At 36.8% G+C, this 22426-nt stretch overlaps 1 protein-coding gene across 3 annotated transcripts in view; it reads left to right on the top strand.

Moving 5' to 3' along the window:
* The window catches only part of WDR11 (WD repeat domain 11), a 56102-nt gene that overhangs the window by 30058 nt on the left and 3618 nt on the right, over positions 1-22426 (top strand). For all 3 annotated transcript variants that reach the window (XM_082635959.1, XM_082635960.1, XM_082635961.1), the window contains 14 exons: positions 1076-1151; positions 5601-5709; positions 8300-8421; positions 9118-9265; positions 13251-13357; positions 13784-13898; positions 14279-14450; positions 16771-16879; positions 17805-17867; positions 18989-19054; positions 20068-20245; positions 20859-20954; positions 21498-21663; positions 22181-22278. In XM_082635959.1, coding sequence (XP_082492085.1) covers positions 1076-1151; positions 5601-5709; positions 8300-8421; positions 9118-9265; positions 13251-13357; positions 13784-13898; positions 14279-14450; positions 16771-16879; positions 17805-17867; positions 18989-19054; positions 20068-20245; positions 20859-20954; positions 21498-21663; positions 22181-22278 — 1625 coding nt within the window. The remainder of the gene's footprint in view (positions 1-1075; positions 1152-5600; positions 5710-8299; positions 8422-9117; positions 9266-13250; positions 13358-13783; positions 13899-14278; positions 14451-16770; positions 16880-17804; positions 17868-18988; positions 19055-20067; positions 20246-20858; positions 20955-21497; positions 21664-22180; positions 22279-22426) is intronic.

Consider the following 22426-nt stretch of genomic DNA (forward strand, 5'->3'; position numbering starts at 1 on the left):
GGGAGGCATATAGGCATCCACTTGTCTTTGAATTGAGTATGTTTTCTCTTTTGTTTAATGTAATAGAAATCTAGGAAAAGATATTAAAATGTATTTGTTCAGGGACTTCCCTGGTGGCACAGTGGTTAAGAATCCACCTGCTAATGCAGGGGAAACGGGTTCGATCCCTGGTCCGGGAAGATCTCACATGCCGTGGAGCAACTAAGCCCTCGAGCCACAACTACTGAGCCTGCGAGCCACAACTACTGAGACCACGCGCCGCAACTACTGAAGCCTGCACGCTCTAGGGCCTGTGTGCCACAACTACTGAGCCCGTGCACCTAGAGCCCATGCTCTTCAACAAGAGAAGCCACCACAATGAGAGCCCACACACCACAATGAAGAGTAGCCCCCGCTCGTCACAACTAAAGAAAGCCCACGCGCAGTAACGAAGACCCAATGCAGCCAAAAAAATGTATATTTATTCAAACATAAAGTAGAACTTGCATTTTTTAAGTTATAGAAAACCATTTAGCTTCTTTGGCTATTAACTAATTCTTAATATTCCCCAGTTTCAGTTTATAGAGACCTTTTGATAGGAACATGTCAAAATATTGTAGTTGAGTATTTTGCACATGGGACAAGAAATCTTAAATACCTGTTCAAAGAGTGTTTTCTCCACTAATTAGTATTTGTAAACATGAAAATATTTATATTACTTTGAGTAGTTTTTACAGTAAGCAGTTGCTTTACCGTAGATGCATTAAAACTTTAGAAATTGGTATTTCTAAATTTCTAAGATTAAATTATTTGAAAGAAACCACAGAAGGACTTCAAGAAATTCTATAGAAAAAGAAAATATCTTTTTATAAAGTAGATATTTGGATGTAAGTAATATACTATTGGTCTTTAACTTGTAATAGTTTTGAATACTTGAGAATACTTTTGAATTTAGATTATTAGAAACAGCTTAGAAGCAAATGGAAGAGTGAACAGGAATAGAGGGTAGCACTGATCAAATTACATTGGTACAGCCTTTAGTTTCTTACATGTTTTATGTGCTTTTTTACCTTTTCTTTAATATTTGCAATTAAAGGTAGGAGCATTGCTTTTCGTGGTGAACGAGGTAATGATGAATCGCCCATCGAAATGATTAAAGTATCTCATCTGAAGTAAGTGTCATCCTAAAAATAAATTCTCTGGTCTTATCACAAGGTAATCTCAAGGATTTTTTTATCTTTAAGAAAGTGAGAGTATGCATGCATGCATATAGAATTTCTTAGTGATAGCAAACTGTGATGTGCAGCCATATCAAAGAAAATATTTTAATCACAAAATTAAGTTGCTATTGCTTTTAATTCTCCACTTCTAAAAAGACAAGGTAACTTATCTGAATCTTAACATTTCATTAGATTGGTAAAACCAGTAACCCCATTGTGTTCCACTATAGCTATGTTGATATAAATGCCTGTCACTCACTGAGAAATGTTATTTGTTATCTGGTGAAATTCTTATTTCAACTTCCACCTCAGTGTGGGTTTACTGAGTAAAAGAATTCATTTTCCTTATTTGTAATTTAGATCTAATTCCAGTAAGTTTCTGAGTTTTTTGTTCCAAGGGAAAATAAATGTAAATCAGGATTATTGACAACAGAAACAATGAAAACTAATCAAAAGAACAAAGAAAGAAGGAGTAAGCACTCTGAAATTGTTTTTAAAATTGCTTTAGCTTTTCGAGGATCTTTGCATTTCCATATAAACTTTAGACTCAACTTATCAGTTTTACCATAAAGCTTCCTAGAATTTTGATTTTCATTGCATTGCATCCATGGATCAACATGGGGAGGAATTGACGTCTACCGAGTTTTGTGATTCATGAACGTGGTGTATCTCTCCACTTATTTAGTTCTTCTTTAATTTCTTTCAATAATATTGTGTAGTTTCCAGCTTATAGATCTTACACATCATTTGTGAATTATTTTTTGCTTTTTCTTTGATGCTATTATAAATGGTGTTTTTTCTTTTCAATTATTATTTATATACTGAAATAGTTAATTTTTTACTGAGGTAATATTTATTTATAACATTATATGAGCTTCATGTGTACAACACTGTATTTATACTTCTGTGTACCCTACAGCGTGCTCACCACCAAAAATTTATTTTCCATCTGTCACCATACATTTGATCTCCTTTACCCATTTTGCCCTCTTTCCTACCTCTTTCCCTCTGGTAACCACTACTCTGTTCTCTGTATCTACATGTTTATTTTTATTTGGTTTGGTTTGTTTATTTTGTTTTTTTAATTGTTTATTTTTTTATATTCCACATATGAGTAAAATCACATGGTATTTGTCTTCCTCTGACTTATTTCACTTAGCATAATACCCTTCTGGTCCATTAACATTGTTGCAAATAGCAGGATATTCTTTTTATGGATGAATAATATTCCATTGTTATATATATATACACCACATCTTCTTTATCCATTCCTCTGTTGATGGGCACTTAAGTTGATTCTGTATCTTGGCTGTTGTAATTAATGTGACGATGAACATGGGAGATGCAGGTATCTTTTCAGATTAGTGTTTTTATATTCTTTGGATAAATACCCAGAAGTAGGATAACTGGATCATATGGTAGTTCTATTCTTAATTTTTTTAGGAATCTTCATACTGTCTTCCATAGTGGCTGCACCAATTTACATTTCCATCAACTGAGGGTTCCCTCTTCTCCACGTCCTCACCAATACTTATTTCTTATCTTTTTGATAATAGCCATTCTGACAGGTGTGAAGTGATATCTCATTATGGTTTTGATTTGCATTTCCAAGTAATTAGTGATGTTGAACATCTTTTCATGTGCAATCTGTATGTCTTTGGGAAAAAGTCTGTTCACCTCCTCTGCCCAGTTTTTAATCAGGTTGTTTGTCTTTTTGTTGGGGAGTTGTATGAGTTCTTTATATATTTTTGGATATTAACCCCTTATTGGATATATCATTTGCAAATATCTTCTCCTATTCGGTAGGCTGTCTTTTTTGTTTTATTTATTGTTTCCTTTGCTGTGCGGAAGCTTTTTACTTTCATGTAATCCCATTTGTTTATTTTTGCTTTTCTTTCCCTTGCCTGAGGAGACATATCTAGAAAGATATTGCTGTAGATACATGTAGATGCCCTTTATTAGGTTGAGGAAGTTTTTTGTTCCTAGTTTGCTGAAACTTTGTATCATTGAGTAGGTGTTGAATTTTGTCATATGCTTTTCCTGCATTTATGGACGTCATCATTTGGTGTGTTTTTGTTTTGTTCTTTAAGCTGGCTTAATATGGTGAATTATATTGCCTGATTTCTCAGATGTTAAACTTGACATTCCTGGGATAAACTCCACTTGGTCATGATGTATTAGTGGATTTGATTTGCTAATATTTTGATATACTGTTGGGTTTGATTTACTGATATTTTATTGGGGATTTTTGCATCTGAGTTCATGAAGGATTTTGGTCTAGTTTTTGTGTAATATCCTTGACTGGTTTTGGAATCAGGGTAATGACCTTGTAAAATGCGTTGTGAAATATTTCCTCCTCTTCTTTTTTCTAGGCGAGTTTGTGTAGAATTGATATTATTTCTTCCTTAAATAGGGCGAATTCACTGAGGAACCCATCTGGGCCTAGAATTTTTTTTGCAGTCAAGTTTTTAAATATAAATTCATCTTCTTTCATAGATGCCAAACTCTTCAGGTTCCATATATATATTTCCTTGAGTACGCTTTGGTAGTTGGTGTCTTTCAAGTAACCTGTCCATTCATTTCATCGAAGTTGTTGAATTTATTGATAAAAGCTTGTTCATAATAATTCCCTTATTCTTTTAATGGCTCTGTGATCTGAGTAATGTCTCTTTCATTTCTGATAGTAAATTATGTCAATTTTATTAATTTTTTCAAAGAAACTTCTATGGTTTCTTTGATTTTTCTCTGTGGTTTTCTGTTTTCTGTTTCATTGACTGCCATGCTTATCATATCCTTTTGATTCATTGACTTCTTTATCATTGTGAAATATCCTGTTTGTCTTTGGTAATATTCTTTGTTCAGAAGTTTGTCTGATTTGTCTGATTAGTATAGCCACTCTAGCTTTCTTTTGACTAGTGTTTGTATGGTATATCTTTTTCCTTCCTCCTATTTGTAACTTATCTCTTTCTTTAAAGTTGATTTCTTACAGAGAGCATATAATAGGGACTTGTTTTACTGTTTGATCTGATAATCTTTGCTTCTAATTGCATTGTTTAAATTATTCATATTTAATGTAATTACCAATATGGCATATGTTTTCATCTACCATCTTGGTAGTTATTTTCTCTTTTTTTCATTTTGAGTGAATTAATATAGTTCATAATTATAGTAGGTTTAATTTCTCATATGCAAAATATCAGTTAGTATAACCCACATAAGAACAAAAGTTCTTTGGAGGAGAGCCTCAATAATTTTTTTAAATGTAAGGGAGTCCTGGGACTAAGAAGTTTGAGAATTGCTCAAACTGTTTGGACTCCAGTCTCTTCTATTTCCAGTCAGTCTTGACTCTACACAAGCCTGCTAAATTAATACATCTTAAACAACTGATCACATTATCGCCACTGCTTCAAAACTCAGTGATCTGCTGTTCTCTGCAGGATGAATCTCTACACATGCTAGCATTGCATTTTAGGGTGTCTTAGGGATTTTATAATGTGAATCCAAAATTCACATTTTAGCTTCTTTCTCATGAGGATTGCTCTCACATACTCTGCATTTCACACAGCATGTTCCCCCAGACACCCTGTGTCCTTTCCTGTCTTTTGCCATTTATCACACTTGTAACTCTGCCTAGAATGCCATTTTCCTATTGTCAAAATTAATCTCAACTTTCATAGTGAATCTTTATAGCATTTACCAGATTCTCTTTTATATTAGTTATTTACATACATGCCTTTACTTGTTTTTATATTAGATATAATAAAAAATGTAACATATTGCATTTGTATAATCCATCACGGTTTATAAAAGTCTTTCATGTGTGCTGGTCGTTTTTTTTTTTTTATCCTTACAGTATTTAGTGAGGTATGTAAGACAGGTGTTGCCATGTTAAAGCTAAGCAGAATAAAACTCAAAAGGTCACATGGTTTGTCTGAGGTCACATAATTATCAAGTGGGAGTCCTCTGATAACACTGTGCTACAGGGATCTTCCTCCTCTGTCACATTTCCTCACTGTCGGCATGATAGAAACCTTACTTACTTTTTCATTTAATTTTTACCGTAACCTGCGTAGCAATCAATCCATTGATGTAAGTAGTGGTATTTTCATGTGTTGATGAGAAAATTGAGCCTCAGGAGGGTTATTGTAATATGTGGCCCCAGGATGTGAACTCATCATTCTGAGCTGGGCTCCTTGCCTCCTTATGGCTATGTGGCTCTCACAGGTCATTTTAGAGCTTTACCTTCTTAGGACTGTTAATCATGAGGGCTAAAGGTTAGTTTAAATTCTCTTTGTTTAGAATGTGTCATCTGAGTTTTCTGATTTACTGAACTTTTTATTTGCACTGCTTGTGAAAATTTTTGCAAAAAAGAGGTTTATTTAGTAATTTTGTTTATTTCAGGCAGTATTTGGCAGTTGTATTCAAAGATAAACCCCTGGAGTTATGGGATGTTAGGACCTGTACCATTCTTAGAAAAATGTCCAAAAACTTCCCTGTGATAACTGCTTTGGTAAGTTACAGTTTAAGAAGTAAACAGTTTATTTAGGTATGTATGTATGTGGTAAATATTTTTCTTTAGCTTGAATTGAAATCATTACTCCTGTGTATTTTCTTGTTAAAAATGTGTATTCAGAGAAGATGATCTAAACAAATGGAGACAACTCTTATTTTCTTGGATGGGTTAAGCTAATATTATATTAAATTCCAATTAAAATTTAATTTAGATATTTTGAGGAACATGATAAACATATTCTAAAATATTTATGGAAAAATAAAGGTCATAGTCAACCTTGAAAAAGGAGGAGTAATGTAGGCAGTATGGGTGGGGGTCGGACCCATCCTACCCCATACAGTACGTATTATTAAACCATAGAAATAAAAGCAATGTTATATTGGCCCAAGAAGGAGAAATGGATCAGTATAATAAAGAGCTCATTAACAGACCCATGAATGTTTGGGAACTGAATGTACAGTAAAGTAGCTCACAAACCCAAGAGGAGGAACAGACTGTTTAGTAGACAGTATTGGGGAAACTGTCTTACTTTATGGAGAAAAATACTGGATCTCTGCATAATGCCATATTCAGAGGTGGGCTCCACAGGATTAATGACCTAAATGTAAAAAAAAGTAAAGCTATAAAATTAATGCAAATACAGAAGAATATTTTTCTATTCTGGGGGCAAAAGAGGATATCTGAAGCTCAAACCAAAAGGCAAAAAAATTGAATGAATTTGATTATATCAAGATTGGTGCTTTCTATTCAATGAATCAGACCATTGTCAAGGTTAAATATAGCAGACAAGTTGAAAAAAGAAATTTTCCAGTGTCTAAGATGGACAACGGGCTAACTAATCCCTCTAAGGGATTAGTATTGTGGGAACTCCTGCAGTGAAGCGACAGGAGCCCCAGTGGAAGGACGAACAAGCATGTGAGCAGTTAATGAATGGCAGGGAAACCTAAAAGGCCAACAAGCATGTGAAGAAATGTTCAAACTCATCGGTTTTGAGATGTGCAAAGTAAAATAACCATGATATACCTTTTAGACACAAAAAGTGTAAAGCCATGTAGCATCCCATGTGGGTGTAATATGGGCTATAGGAATTCCTTGGCACTGCTGATAGGTATCTAGACCAGTGAAGCCATTCTGCAGAGCAAACTGGCAGCACTTAGGCAAACACAGACATCCTCTGTATTCCAGCTGATCAGCTTCTGGTCATACAGGAACTTGTGTGAGGATATTGATTGCATTGTAATTTGCTGTGAGGAGAGTATAGAGACAATCTGGGTATCTTTTGTTGAGAAACTAAACTAAACTAAAAACTAGGCTAGTTCATAGCAGCCCTATTTACAATAGCCCGGAGATGGAAACAACCTAAGTGTCCATCATCGGATGAATGGGTAAAGAAGATGTGGCACATATATACAATGGAATATTACTCAGCCATAAAAAGAAATGAAATTGAGCTATTTGTAATGAGGTGGATGGACCTAGAGTCTGTCATACAGAGTGAAGTAAGTCAGAAAGAGAAAGACAAATACTCTATGCTGACACATATATATGGAATTTAAGGGAAAAAAATGTCATGAAGAACATAGGGGTAAGACAGGAATACAGACACAGACCTACTAGAGAATGGACTTGAGGATATGGGGAGGGGGAAGGGTAAGCTGTGACAAAGTGAAAGAGCGGCATGGACATATATACACTACCAAACGTAAGGTAGATAGCTAGTGGGAAGCAGCCGCATAGCACAGGGAGATCAGCTCGGTGCTTTGTGACCGCCTGGAGGGGTGGGATAGGGAGGGTGGGAGGGAGACGCAAAAGGGAGGGGATATGGGAACATATGTATATGTATAACTGATTAAATTTGTTATAAAGCAAAAAATAAAAAAAAATTAAAAAAAAAAAACTAGGCTAAAAATTGGCAGAGGTACCTATGGAGTGTTATATAACATGCAGAAACAACAGAGGTGGGACTTGAATACATTGCACTGAGTAAAAGGAGTTAGAAACAGGAGGAGATATATAACACACTACTGTTAATGCAGATCACAAATATGTGCATGTAAAATAACTACATGTTAAGAATTTATACATATGAGAGGATATTAGATTAAATGCATTAGAATAAGCAGGAGTAAATAAATAAAAGGAGAGGTTTGGGGTGGACCTACAGATGATAATGGTCCATGATTGGAGGAGTGTGATCATCTTACCTTGTGTACCTAAGGGGGAGGTGGGGAGGTAAGGAGTGGGAGATACCATCATTAAATGTATTATTTTCATTCTGTAAAAAATGAAAGCATCAAAAGTCTAAAACCTGTTGGAGTTGGCCATTAAGCTCTTTTTCCTTAAGTTGTAATTGAAGATTAGAGGTAGAAGGAAATAGAGGTAGATCATTAAAGTATTCCACCATAGCTGTAATGAAGATGCATTCATTCAACCTTTCTGAAAAAAGTAAAACCTAAGAACAAATTGTGAATCCACGTGTAGTAATAATAAGTGACGCTGGGCAATGGCGGGTATGCCCAGCTCTTCTGGAAGGGTTCTTTGACAGAGAAACTGATCACTTGTGGGCATGTCTGTCTTTGCTTCGCAGGAGTGGTCACCTTCTCACAACTTGAAGAGCTTAAGAAAGAAACAGCTGGCTACCCGAGAGGCCATGGCCCGCCAGACCGTGGTCTCAGATACAGAGCTGAGTGTTGAGTCATCTGTGATCAGGTACCGTGTTTCCGCCCCTGTCGTTTGTAATAGCCAAGTCATGGTTGGGAAGTTGACAAGTGCCATCCCAAGGCACCTCTAGTCTGCTTTTGAACATACGCTGGTGTTTCAGTACATGCTCCTGTTACCATAGAGTCAGTTTTAGTACTGCACGCTTGGTGCAGTTTGCAGCAGTAACCGGTGCAGCGACATCTACACATCAGCACCTGTTAGTGAATATGATCTTTCTCAGTGCCCTTCTGCTCCATAAACTTCAGCTTCTGAAATTCAAGTGAACGTAGCATGAATATCCAGATGGATCATATTGTCATTTATGTTCACCAAAGGAAATGTGTTAGGGATTCTAACTTACGTACCACCCCGCCCCCATCCCACTAAATTTACAAATAAAAAACTTCAGAGAGAATGATGAGTCGAGGTAAGGCCTCTGTCCTGCAGCAGAAACAGCGAAAAGGCTATTTTTCTTGTGTGAGGTCGAGATCACCACGTTTTTCTGTGCAGGGTAAACGTTCACTCGTGGCATTCGGAGTAATTTGTGTTTTCCTGTTATTACTAGGCAAAGATTAGTTTCAGCCTTTGTTTTTTTTAAAAATGGTTTTGACCCCCTGTTAATGCATCTGTATTTGGGGTGAGTTAATTAATTATGTCACTCTAGGGAAAAGAAATATCTTTATCTTATTTTCCTCTATCCCAAAGCTTGTTGCAGGAGGCTGAGAGTAAATCTGAACTCAGTCAGAACATCTCTGCCCGGGAGCATTTTGTGTTTACCGATAATGATGGCCAAGTTTATCATCTCACTGTTGAAGGAAACTCAGTGAAAGATAGCGCTCGGATTCCACCAGACGTGAGTCCAACCTGTGATTAAATCTTCATCAAGATTTCTTATCAGAGTCCTTATTGGTTCTATATCCAGTGAAGCCATAGTTGAGTTTGAAAACTATCTCAGAAAAGTGTAATGTAAATAAACTTTACTAAGGAGCCATTATCACTGATTAAACTTGTTCCGTACTGCTAGAGAACAGCATTATAACTGTTTCGATTAAATACTTAGCCGTGTGTTACTCATTTTTATCAGTATAATAATCCATGAGGAATTATTTACATTGTATCTATGACAAGACTGAGGGAGAGTGAGTAACTTTCCCCAGGTTGCCCAGCCTAGTGACGTGGCAGAGCAGCATTTTAAACCCACGTCTGTCTGTCTGACTCTAGTTCCTCTTCTTTCCATTTCAAGCATTACCCTGAAGGATTTGACTAGTAAACTAGTAAACCTACTAGTAAAACCTAGTATTATTTTTGGGTAATAGTAATCAGGTTGTAGGTATAAAAATATTTATTAATATTTACTAACATATATATCCTCCTGTGGGCTTGTGGAGTTCTCTAGGTTTTGTAGTTAATAATTTGTGTCAACATGTATCTCACATGTTGTTTTTAATGGATGGATGAAGAAAATGTTTTTGTTACCGAATAATACTATAACCGTTAAGTGGAGGATGAGATGGTTTTTTACATATATATATATTGATTTAAAATTGCCATCTAAAAATGGAATGTTGTAGGCGAATGCCAACCCCCATATTTTACAGATGGTTCAGAGTCTCATGAGGTTGCAGTGAGGATGTTGGCTGGGGCAGGGGATCCCCTTCCCACATGGCTCGCTCGCATGGCTATTAATGCTGGCCGTGATGAGAGGCCTTGGTTCTTCCTCACACGAACCTCTCCATAGGGCTGCCTGAGTGTCCTCAGACGTGGCAGCTCGCTTCCTCCAGAGCGAGTGATCAAAGAGAGAGCAAAAGAAAGCTGCAGTGTCTTTTAGGACCTCGTTTTCAGAAGTCACATTTTCACAGTATGCCGTTGGGTCACAGTTCATTGTGAGAGGTGACTACCAAAGGACGGGAATACCAAAGGCAGAATCAGGTAGGGGGGTGGGCCTCTTAGGGGCTGGCTACCACATCTTCCTTATTAACAACTTTAGAAGAATTGAGGGCATTCAAAAAACCTTCATTAATAAAGATTGAAACTAGCATGTGAAAGTGCTTTTCAAACTGTAATTATATTTGTACTGTTATATAGAACAAGTCATATCTGAGACTTAGTAATGTCTATTTTAAACTCTCTAATATTGCCAGAAGTTTTCACTAGTGTGAAAATAATGCAAATGTGAAAAATTGATATTTGGTAGTTATAAGTAGGAGCAGTAACTTTAAGTGTGTAGCAAGAAAAGCTACGGTTAAAGGGTGTGGACATAAGACTTGCAGTGTAATGAGCTGTCCTCTGGAAAATCAGTTTGCTTTCTTAGTAATATTCAGACCTCCTCCTCTAGACTCCAGAGAAGGACCCATCTGAACTCCGATAGCGGCACTTGAAAATAGCTCAGTCTCTTTGTTTTCTAATCACGTCACATTTGAGATTAGAATAGAAATAATCCAATAATTTTTGAGATTCTAGTTCCCCCTCACCCTAAAAAAAAGTTTAAAATTTTTGAACATTAGACACATGAATTTTTCTTTTTGTAACTGCTTCTTTCAGGATTGTTGCACCACACAGCTTTTAAGATTCTACACTGTTTTATGGAGATCTGAAGTCAGGCTATAGCAAGTCTCTATTCTGCCTGCCAGATCATTTTATTCCACAGCTAGAAGCAGCTTCCTCAAGGAATGACCATCCTAATAAGGATCCAGCCTTATTAGTGAAATTAGTGCATATTTTAGAGCAGATTATTTTTAGGGAAAGAGAATTAAGCATCTACTGTATAAAACATGAGAAATTGGTTTTGGTTCATTATTTTTATTTGCAGTAATCAAAATATTTTTCAGTGACTAATATGTAGAATTTAGGCAGAGGTTTTGTTTGTTTATTTTTATCCAATATTTATCTTACCCTCCTCCCAAATGTAAAGTGTTAAACATTTGTTTTGATTTGAAACTTCCCCTGAGTTTTGGCCCCAGAACTATACAGTATATAAAATTGGAAAAGAAGAAGAAAGCTTGACATATTTTAAATTATGTTCTCATGGAGAGTTTATAGTTGACTGACTGCCTTTATTCAGAAAACCAGAATAGCAGGAGAGAATGAATATCTTTGCTTTGCTGCCAGCCTTACTTCTGATCTTTTGAACATCATATTTTACAGGTAGGCAACATACCAATGTCAACTAATAATACTCTATCATAGAGTTTTAAATCTTACACTGGTTCTCTTGGGATTATTTGGAGTCACAAAGCGAGTTTGTGCCACATTCTCTGAAAGCACCTTAGACTTTCCATATGGCTTATATCCCATCAACAAGGTCTTAGGTAGAAAGGTCTGGGTTGTTTAATTGTGCAGTTGTATTAATACATCACTTGTAATTCTAAGCTGGTAACACTGATTTCTGGGCAAATTTAAACTTTAATATTCTAATTTTTAGAAGTTAGAAAATAAGATTATAAAATGTAAAAAAATTTAAGACTGAAAAAGTAAATTTAAAGGCAAATTCTTAAACATTCTGTTAATATGGTCAGGAGAATAGAAATAAGATCTTTATACTATACAGAATTCTGTTTAACATAGCTTTCTAAGTCTTTTATTAATTGAATTCATTAAAATACTCAATCCAATTTTTTCTTTTGTTTCTTGACTAACACTATGATTTATGCAGTATTTGGTGTGTGTGCAAGTCTATTAATAGCCAATTTGGCAAACCCTTGGAACTTTCCTACTTCTTACTATCGATGCCATGAGAACTAAACACGTGAATTTTTACATTGTTCTATAAATTAAACAAGATTTCTTTTACTATAAGTAGAGAATAAGTAGAAAAGTAATTGAGCAATAATATTGTTTAATAGCTAACATGTATTGACTGTTTACTCTGTGGCAGGCATTGTCATAAAGCCTTTACCTGTAGAAATTTATTAGCACTAACAGGAACTCCTCAGGTTCTGTGAGCTTACCTTACTTTATTGATGATAAGTTCTAGACACAGAAAGATTAGTAAACATGCCCCAAATCACACAGCAAATTAAATGATAAAGCTTGGATTCAAGCCCAGGCAGCTGACCCCAGAGCCCAGGCTCCTCGGCTCTCCATCACATGACCTCTGTGCATGTGTTAGATCTTGAAGCTCCTTTCTCCCCACTTGGATTTATTACAGTAGTGTTTCATTCTTATATTTGTGTTTCCCTGTGTAACTTCTCTGCAGAGCCTTCTGTGAATTCAAATTGTGCAGATGCCTTTAATACACAGTATCTCTTCACCTTCCTTATTCCAGAAGGTATCAGTGAAGCTCTGGATCCCCTTTTTCTTTCTCTTTTTTTAATTGAAATATAGTTGGCATACAATATTATGTTAGTTTCAGGTGTACTACATAGTGATGGATCCTCTCTTTCAATAGAGAAATTGCTGAACAATTAGCTGTGAAACAGCTTTAAGTTTCCCCCAGAATAGATTTATTTATCCTTTTGCAGCGAGGGGTAACTTGGAGACAGGAGCTCTCTTGAAAGGGTGTCCTTTCCTTCTCTTTTTTCTTCTTTTAATTTTCTTTTCTCTGAAGTAGTTCTTCCTCAAAAGACATCCCTTTTCTATAAATCTAGTTCAGATAACAATGTCTATCTAATTGAAATCTCCTGGTTCTTCTTAGTTGAAATCGAAATGCTAGGTAGCTCTCGTAGTGTCTGAACTCTGTTAGTGTTTGATGATGTTCTTACTAAAGCAAAACCATTTTTAATTAGGTTTTATTAAAATATCTTTATTATTTTATCACAGTTATTAAATGAAAATATTTCTCTCTTATGACTGCTTGTAAGTGGTGAAATTGATGTGCATTTGTTGCTGTTGTTTTCTAGGGAAGTATGGGTAGTATTACCTGCATCGCTTGGAAAGGTGATACATTAGTTCTTGGAGATGTGGATGGAAATTTAAATTTTTGGGATTTGAAAGGCAGAGTATCCAGGTATGAGTCAAAAATGCAATCGTGTTATTTGGTTTAAGAAAAAAATCTCTTGGTATGATTCCATTGGAGGCTTGTGACTTGGTAATAAGCAGGGTCACCAAATATGGTCATGTGGAGCTTGGACCCTTGGGTCTCTTGTCACTGAACTTGGGAGGAAGGGCCTTGAGCCAAACTCCGGAACATTCATAGAAGATGCTTATCTGCAGGTGGCTCATGCAGAAGTCCTGGGACACTATTCCAGCCATTGTTAAAGAGCAGACACTTTCTGTTATACGTGGCCCCTGTCCCAGAAAGCAGAGATTCTCCTGTCACATCACTAGACCTTGTCAAAAACAGAAATAGAAAGAGACATTGGACATATCTCTTGATGATGAGATATTACTCTACTTCATATTGGTGTTTTGGTTTTTGTTTGTTTGTCCTCAGAGGAATACCTACACACCGAAGTTGGGTGAGGAAGATTCGTTTTGCCCCTGGTAAAGGAAACCAAAAATTAATAGCAATGTACAATGATGGAGCTGAAGTATGGGATACTAAAGAGGTAGGCCCAACTCCACGTGGGTACACTGCAAATGAAGCTGCTGGCCACAGGAACTATGTATTTTTTTCTTCTTTCTGATTTAGAAATGAAAACTATGTAATGGGTTTGTCAAGCTTATTAAAAGTTTTCTTCCTTTAAAATTTTTCTTTCACAGTATTTCTGTTTTAAAGGTGATAGCTCAATAGATTTTTAATGTTATCACTATCTTTGGGACCTTTAAAATGCAGTCTGCATGTGGAAGGTAGACTGCCAAAGACTGTTCAGTTTTGAACGTAAACTGGACCTTTGCCACAGGCGCTGTCTTTCCTTGACTGTTTAATCTGGAATGATAAGCATCTTCCTTTTCTTTGTGAAACTGACAATCAAATTCACTCTTGAAGGTTCAGATGGTGAGCAGTTTAAGAAGTGGAAGAAATGTAACCTTTCGGATACTGGACGTGGACTGGTGTACATCAGATAAAGTGATTCTGGCTTCAGATGATGGGTGTATCAGGATCCTGGAGATGTCCATGAAGTCCACGTGTTTTAGGATGGATGAACAGGAGTTAACCGGTATGGAGTTCTAGGGAAAGGATGCTTGGAAACCTGTCTTTATTTTGCACCAGCTGCTCTCTTCAGGGGAGAGAGATGCTTCTGTTTCATCTCAGTCTTGCTTTCTAGGAATCTGAGTTTAAGAAAATATTATATATTAACTTAAAGCTTGAGTGTTTTTATTGCTGAGATGCTAGACTCTTTGTAACTGCAGACGTCAGTCATTCCCTGACTCTGGTTTACCAAGCGCCCCTTCCTTGACCCTTTTCTGAGCGCTCTGTCAAAAGAGCAAAGATGTTTACATTTATAAAAATGGCTTCCGCAGACTTTAGGAGAACTCATCAGAGGACATAAATCTAGTGATAAGGTGCTGCTGGCTTTTTAATAGTGAGCCTTATATCTTTCTCAACCATGCATCATGGAGAAATCACTTTGGAAAGTGTCCTAAGTATCATGAATTTTGATGCCCATTTTATGATTTGTTAAAGGACCAGTCAAAACAAAATTAGATGATTGCACTACCTTACCCTTTTTTGTATGGTTTTTTATGGTTTATGCTTCGAGATTTTTTTTTCCAGAATGAAAAATATTTTAGCAAAAATAGCTGTGACTGTAAAAGGAGGATGAGAAGTTTGTGAACGCACCCATCAATCTACTTGAAAATCAGACTTCCTTCATTAAGTTTTCTCCAAGCATATATTTGGTGTACACTCTAAGCTATCTGATCTGTAAAAAAAAATTTCATTCGAGAATTGTTTAGTCATTTATTGAGTTTCATCTTAGAAACTGTCAGCTCTGGGAACTGTCTATACCTCTGTAGAGTCAGTCTTCGGCACATTCGGAGGCAATAGTGTTTTGAAAACCTGCCCCTTCGTGTTATGTTTGTGCTTGAGGCACTACCAAGCTGTTGTTCATGTTGGCTGGGCTACCTTACGTTAGGTGTGCTTTTGTGTTTGTCACTGCCCCACCCTGCCACTGTGTTTGGAAACCACCACTTCTTATTCCGTAACCGTGTCTGCCATCTGCTGAGGCAGAAATGGAGCATTGCATTCCCATATGTGTCCTTGAGACACCTGCTGGCTCTGCAGACGTAGCAGGACTTTCTCCTGGGGAAGGACAAGCATAGACACTATTTTAAACATAAAGTTATTAAGGAAATGGAGGGAATTTCAAGGATGATTTTTCTTTTAGTTACTAATTCTAGGTAAAGAAGTGTGCAAATATAATCTAAATGTTTGAGAAGCTTTTCTTTGACCTTTAACTTAAAATTTGTATCTAAAAATCTCCATAGCCCGGGGACTTATTTTTAAATTAAACTGACTACAGAATTAGAGCCCATCATTAGCACATACCCGAACGGCTGACCTGCAGCCAGATTTTAGATTACATTTTTCTTTTAAAGTGTTCCTAATACTTAAAAAAAAAAAAATTATTCCTATCCAATCTCTGTTGGTGTGACCTCAGCCAGAGAGCGAACAATTTTAAAATAATAATGGGGAAAGGTCAATAAAATTGTGCATATTTCCACATATTGAACTTTAAACTCAGAATAGCACTCAATAAATGTTAAAGAATAAAAACTGGTGAGAGTGTAAATATGGAGTTAGGAAAAAGATGTCTGTGTTTGCTGCCAGATATGTGCTGATTTGAGCTTGGAAAAATATCAATCTGCTTGATATAATATATTCCTATTCTGAGGAATTAGAAATGTATTTTGGACTTACTGATGTCAGATAAAAATAAAATCATATGAGGTCATATGCAGTGATATAATATTTAATGTATTTTCTTCAATTCTCCTTGATGACAAGTAGAAAAATCATAATATATTGATTCAAATACGTTTTCTTAGAATAGCTTAGATCGTCTTCTTCTTCCACCTGGCCTTTATTTACATTTGTCTGATACCTCCCCCCGCCCCCACAAAGGGGGAGGTATCAGACAAATGTAGAAAATTGGAATCCCTGTTTTTGAGTTGGAGAATCTTTCTTGCCCACACTGCCTATTATCAGGGGCATAAAATGGCATAAAACAATCTTAAAATTCTTTTCAGCAGCATCTAAAAGGAATTCAAGAGTATGAGACTTTAATAACATTTAGTATGATGCTGTTTCCAAGCACTTTAAATAGTATCACTATGGTGTCAGAGACTCTTCAGTCTCGCTTTCTCCCCAACTCTTAGCCCCTGTGTCGCAAGTAGTGATTACATTGAATTACTCTCTGAGTTGCCACCAGACTTACACACCATTCTCTGCTGACTTCTCTGTAAACTGTCTATAGCTGAAGCTTTATAGTAGTATAAAATTTTACTTTTTAAAAGCAAAAACTGTTTTTTGTCTAGAACCTGTGTGGTGCCCATATCTCCTTGTTCCAAGGGCCGCCCTCGCCTTGAAAGCTTTCTTATTACATCAGCCTTGGAATGGACGGTATTCTTTAGACATTTCTCATATGTAAGTTTTTTTGCATTTTTGTTTTCCTTTCCTAATTGATTTAAGATTGAAGGACACCCATGAAAATCAGCGGTGGCCTGTCTCCAGGGCTTATAGGGATTGGAACCTTAAAACCGAGCTGAGGCAGTAATGGCAGACACTCTAAAAGAGTCACTGATCTGCCTCTTGTCTTCACCCTTCTGGAGACTTCGGGGAAGCGTGAGCCTGTGGACAGCTGTGAGTACACATGCTGCTTTCAGGTGGCTTTGTGGTAGTCTTACTGTCTGAACGTGGGGCATGGCACACCGAGTGTGAAGAGGGCCAGTTGAAGCCAAGAGGAATTTGGGGACAAGATTAATTCTTTTTAGAAGCAGCATGAGGGGGCCTACTTCAGAGGTATTTTATGTTTTAGAGTCTGCCTCATTGCAAACAAAAATTCACATTATTAGTGGTTATTAGTTAAACTACCACAGGCGTTACAGGACTTATGCCATGTGGAATGCACAGGTAGGCACGGGTTAGGGGAATTAAAAAGATAATAATATGATGGGGTGTCTTTTCTCCAAGAAGTATCTACTTAAATAAATGAATGGTCATTTTGCAGAGCAGAACGAGCAGATTCCTTTAGTCATTGCTAAGTTCCTTATTAACATGAATCTAAATCTGGTAGTTTTTAGAGCTCACTGATAAATTTTCTGGTTTCTTGAAAGCCAAGGAGACTTTCTGTACTCATTTCTTGGTTTTGACTAAATAACATAAAAGCAGACATTAAAGATGATTGGTAGGTTCCTGAGTAGACTGTTGCTATTTTGGTCTACAACCAGGTTTTTAACCAAGGACTACAAAGAAGTTATTTCTATATTAATACAACTTTTTTTCTGGTGAAGAAATAAATTGTTGTAAGTGAAGAGAAAATGAACTCATTTAAAATCTTTTCTTGGTACAGTGATTATCCAGAAAATGAAGAAATAAAGAATCTCCTTCAAGAGCAGTTGAACTCATTGTCTAAGTAAGCACTCTAACTATGTTTTATTAGAAGATAAGAATATGAAAAAGAAAAACATAATGATTTAGGCTTTTTTAAAATTAAAATAAGCTTTGTTTTAGAAAATGTTTAGTGGCCCACGGAGAGACCATTCTGTTCACAGAGGTGTGTTTCCCTTTAGAATCTTTGTCTTGTGGAAGTAAGGTTCAGATTGCTGTGCGGTGGACGTCTTGTAGCTCAGCCTGCCTCCAGCACAAGTCCCCTACGAAGCCTCATGTTAGAGGGTGTACACAGGGCGATTCTTGTGTGTCCGCTTCCCTCTCCTAAAGTGAGCTCTCTGTGTCAGGAGCTGTGTGTGCACTGTTCTGGCTAAGAAATTAATATGCTCCCTAGAGCCAAGAGCATTTAAAAATATGTACTGGGAATCATATTGGAAAGGAAGTAGAAAAATATGGGTCCACAAGGAGTTCTTGGTAAAACATAACATGTTTTTGCAATCTAGACTCTGCCACATGTATTTTAATACTTAATAAATTAACGTAATAGAATATTTTATTGATGTCAAATTCGAAATAATTATTGTTTTCTCTCTTCCAAGGTTAGCCTTTATGTTTAAATGGAAAAGAATAGATTTAAAGACTATCTTCCCTTCTTCCTGATTTATAAATATTCTATATTTGGCTATTTTAGAAATAGCAATTTATAAAAACACTAGCCTTTCTTCCTTAAATATTTTAACTTTTGAATACGTTCAAGAATAAATTCTGAATGCGTCTCTAAAGTATGTACTGTTCCTGATGATTATCAGCAAAATCATTTTATCAACAATGACATTCTTGTTCCTATAGTTAGACAGCTGTTCATAGTTTTAAAAACATGAGTTGAACTGCTTCAAGAAGCAAGAAGGTAAATCACAATTAGAGCCTTAAGCTGTGGTGGTTGATGGGTACTGCTTCTCCAAACCTAGATACACTCTAAGCCCTGTAAGCTTTTGCAGTTTCAGGGTCACAGCAAAGTGACTTCTTTTGTAAGTTCTAAACATACCCTTTGGGTAGGATTTTTCATTTTAAGAGTATACTGATTTATCTCCTTTATTGTTGGATTCAAAAATGTTGTCTTGCCTTTGTCTGGATTCCTGTCCGCAGTGACATAAAGAATCTCTTGCTCGATCCGGAATTTACTCTCTTGCAGAGATGCCTGCTTGTTTCAAGGTAACTCTGTTTGAAATGTTTTGTGTAAGATGGGGAATTTCAGGTTAACTCATTTCTTTTATTAAGGTTGTTAGTTAAGACCAAACTCTTGGATTTTAGAAAATATATCAGTTCATCCTTTATAGTTGGCTTACAATTAATTTTGAAAGTAGTACTACAAATAGGAAAAAAAAAACCCTACATTTTAAACATGAGGTCTAGGCCTTCTCTATTGAAAAGACTCCCTCCTACAGACAGCTTTTTAAAATATCAGCTACAAAGTGCATAAATATACCTATATATATTGGTATACCAATATTGGTATTAAATATACCAGTAAATTATATTTAGAAGTAATAACCTATACATTCTTACTGTACAGTAGAGTTGTCTCTTATAAAAAAAGACATTTCTGAGGCTTCCCTGGTGGCGCAGTGGTTGAGAGTCCGCCTGCCGATGCAGGGGACACGGGTTCGTGCCCCGGTCCGGGAAGAATCCACATGCCGCGGAGCGGCTGGGCCCGTGAGCCATGGCCGCTGAGCCTGCACGTCCGGAGCCTGTGCTCCGCAATGGGAGAGGCCACAACAGTGAGAGGCCCACATACCGCAAAAAAAAAAAAAAAAAAAAGACATTTCCCTCCACTCCCCAGAGAATAAATAGCATATTATTTCCACACCTTATCTAGTCAGTTATTCCAGAGGAACTTCTTCCTTAGTTGGTCCAGATTGAAAGGTATGCTAATGGCAAACCAGGTAAATAATGGCCCAGGCTTCAGAACCATGGTGTTCCTCTTAACACAGAACAAAGGGGGATTTGGGTCTGAAGGGGCCTCATGCAGCCAGAGCCCTGTGCTGTTCGACACCCAGTAACAGGGCTGGAGGACTTGCAGCTTCACCTCTTCCACCCAGCCCAGCACGTGGTCTTTCACATGCCAGCACCATGCTCCCAGCACTTGAAGCTACTGTGGGAAGCCCCCATCCAGGCCCCACTCTGCTGTGTGAGTTCAGTGGAAACTTTGGTTTCACCCTTGCCAGGCTTTACGGCGATGAATCGGAGCTGCACTTCTGGACTGTCGCTGCCCACTACCTGCACAGCTTGTCCCAGGAAAAGTCAGCAAGCACACCAGCTGCTAAAGAAACTGCTCCTCAGGACAAAGTGAACAACCCACTAGACATATGTTATGATGTGCTCTGTGAAAATGCCTATTTTCAGGTATTATGTTTCATATATTAAAGACCTTTAAAGCTCTGTCTTTGTAAGTATCTTAACCTTGGGAAACTTTTGCACTAAGTAAAGGTCCACGTAATAGAAATGAGTCCCTTGGCACATTCACATAAAAAAGGATTGACTCAGTACTTGAAAAGCTCATAAATGCTTACAGAGTTTTTAAATAGACATTAAAATTTTATTATTAACAGTCTTCTAATTTTTTTTGGTCTTAAAATTTTTAACCTGGTTCATTTTAATTTTCTATAAATAACAAATAATTAATTTACTTGGTTTGAATTTGCTGTTCTGTATATATAAAGGTAGTTTCATAATTTTTTTAACCTCCAGTAGAGTACTAAATTACACATAGGGATTTTTCTTCCAGCTCTACTGAAGTGCCAGTTTCTGTAAGCAGGCAAACTTGCACACAGATTATAATACATTTCAACATTTTTTCTTCTTAGATTCTTATTAAATGTTAGATTTCTGTGAAGCTGATTAATAACCTCAGAAGTCAAAGTAATGTTGACTAAAATGACTTTAAGTATAATTTAAATAATTCAAAAGTTTTAAAATCCAGCCTCAATTTTCTCTCTCTTTTTTTTTTCTACTCTAGAAATTTCAGCTGGAAAGGGTGAATCTCCAGGAAGTGAAACGGTCAACTTATGATCATACCAGGAAATGTACAGACCAGCTACTTCTCTTGGGTCAAGTATGTCAGTTTTTATAACTCTTTTCATGTTTCGCTGAGTTCCTAGTTGATTAGTAATTTACAGCATTACTTATACCACACACACACACGCACACACACACACACACACACACACACACACTATAGTGTTTCCCTAAAAGTATAAAAGTATAAGTATAAATTTATGCTTTCTTTCGAAATAAGACCAACAAACATTCTGAGAAAGCAAAGATATATATATGGTTAACCAGCTTGTAATTTTGGCTTCCATAATGTCACATGAGGCCTAACTAGTTTTGTTTTGTTTTGGTTTTGTGTCTTTGAATTGATTGGCGCAAAGCTTACGTAAGCACCTGTATAAACCAGAATGTGGTTTTACATTTGTCCTAAAGAAGCAGTGTTGTACTTTTGTTCAACTTGTATATACGTAAACAAAGTGTTCACGAACATTTTTGAGAAAAGTCCTCTTTAAGCTGAAAACTTCAGTGTTCCAAATTATGAATTTTAAAAGGTTATGTTGGAGGAAAATGGCCTCGTAATTAGAAGAACTGTTTCTCTTACTAGACAGACAGAGCTGTGCAGTTGCTATTGGAAACAAGTGCAGATAACCAGCATTATTACTGTGATTCACTGAAAGCCTGCTTGGTCACAACTGTCACCTCGTCAGGCCCCTCCCAGAGCACCATTAAGCTCGTGGCAACTAATATGATTGCCAATGGGAAATTGGCAGGTAAGGCATGTTTTGGGGTATATTCGTCAATACTCTGGAAAATCAGACCCACTCCTGGAAAGTAATTGGTTATTAGGGATATTTCTTTCTTTTTTATATACACTGGAGAAAAGTAGAAAGATCATTGCTAGCAGTTTATAAGATGACCATATAATTTAATCATTCTAGACCAGAGTGCTTTTTAAAGAGTAAATGGGGCGCTATTAATAATTGCCAAGACAATAGGCATAAATTGGGTAAACCTGGACACCCTAAATGCTGAAAACCAGTGAGTGAGGTAGGCTTTACTTGTTTGTTTTCTGGACTGTGTGTGTACTTCCAGCCCTGTTCATTTGAGTGGTAACATGGTAAAGCCCTATTTTAATATTTTATTTTAAAATTTAAGTCAGTAATGTCTCCAATAGGTAGGTATAAAATGTCCAAGACCAGATGAAGTCAAATGGGGATTTTACCCTTTAGTGACTCGTCAGAGAGACAGCTCCAGTGTCACTTGTGGGTCTGCTGTTTTGTCTTCCAGAGGGTGTTCAGTTGCTCTGCCTGATAGACAAAGCTGCAGATGCCTGCCGCTACCTGCAGACCTACGGCGAGTGGAACCGGGCAGCGTGGCTTGCCAAAGTAGGTGATTCTAGTAGGTGCCTTGAACATTTGGGATAGAAAGTTCAGTCTTGAACTTCTGACTCAAGATTTAGAAGCCTTTTTGTGGCTGCAAAGCGGCTTTGCAAATATTTTCTTGCAACTTTCATCCTCTTATTCTTTGAGTATA

The sequence above is a fragment of the Mesoplodon mirus genome, assembly GCF_964341445.2.
Source record: "Mesoplodon mirus genome assembly, chromosome: 2".
NCBI classification, from domain to species: domain Eukaryota; kingdom Metazoa; phylum Chordata; class Mammalia; order Artiodactyla; family Ziphiidae; genus Mesoplodon; species Mesoplodon mirus.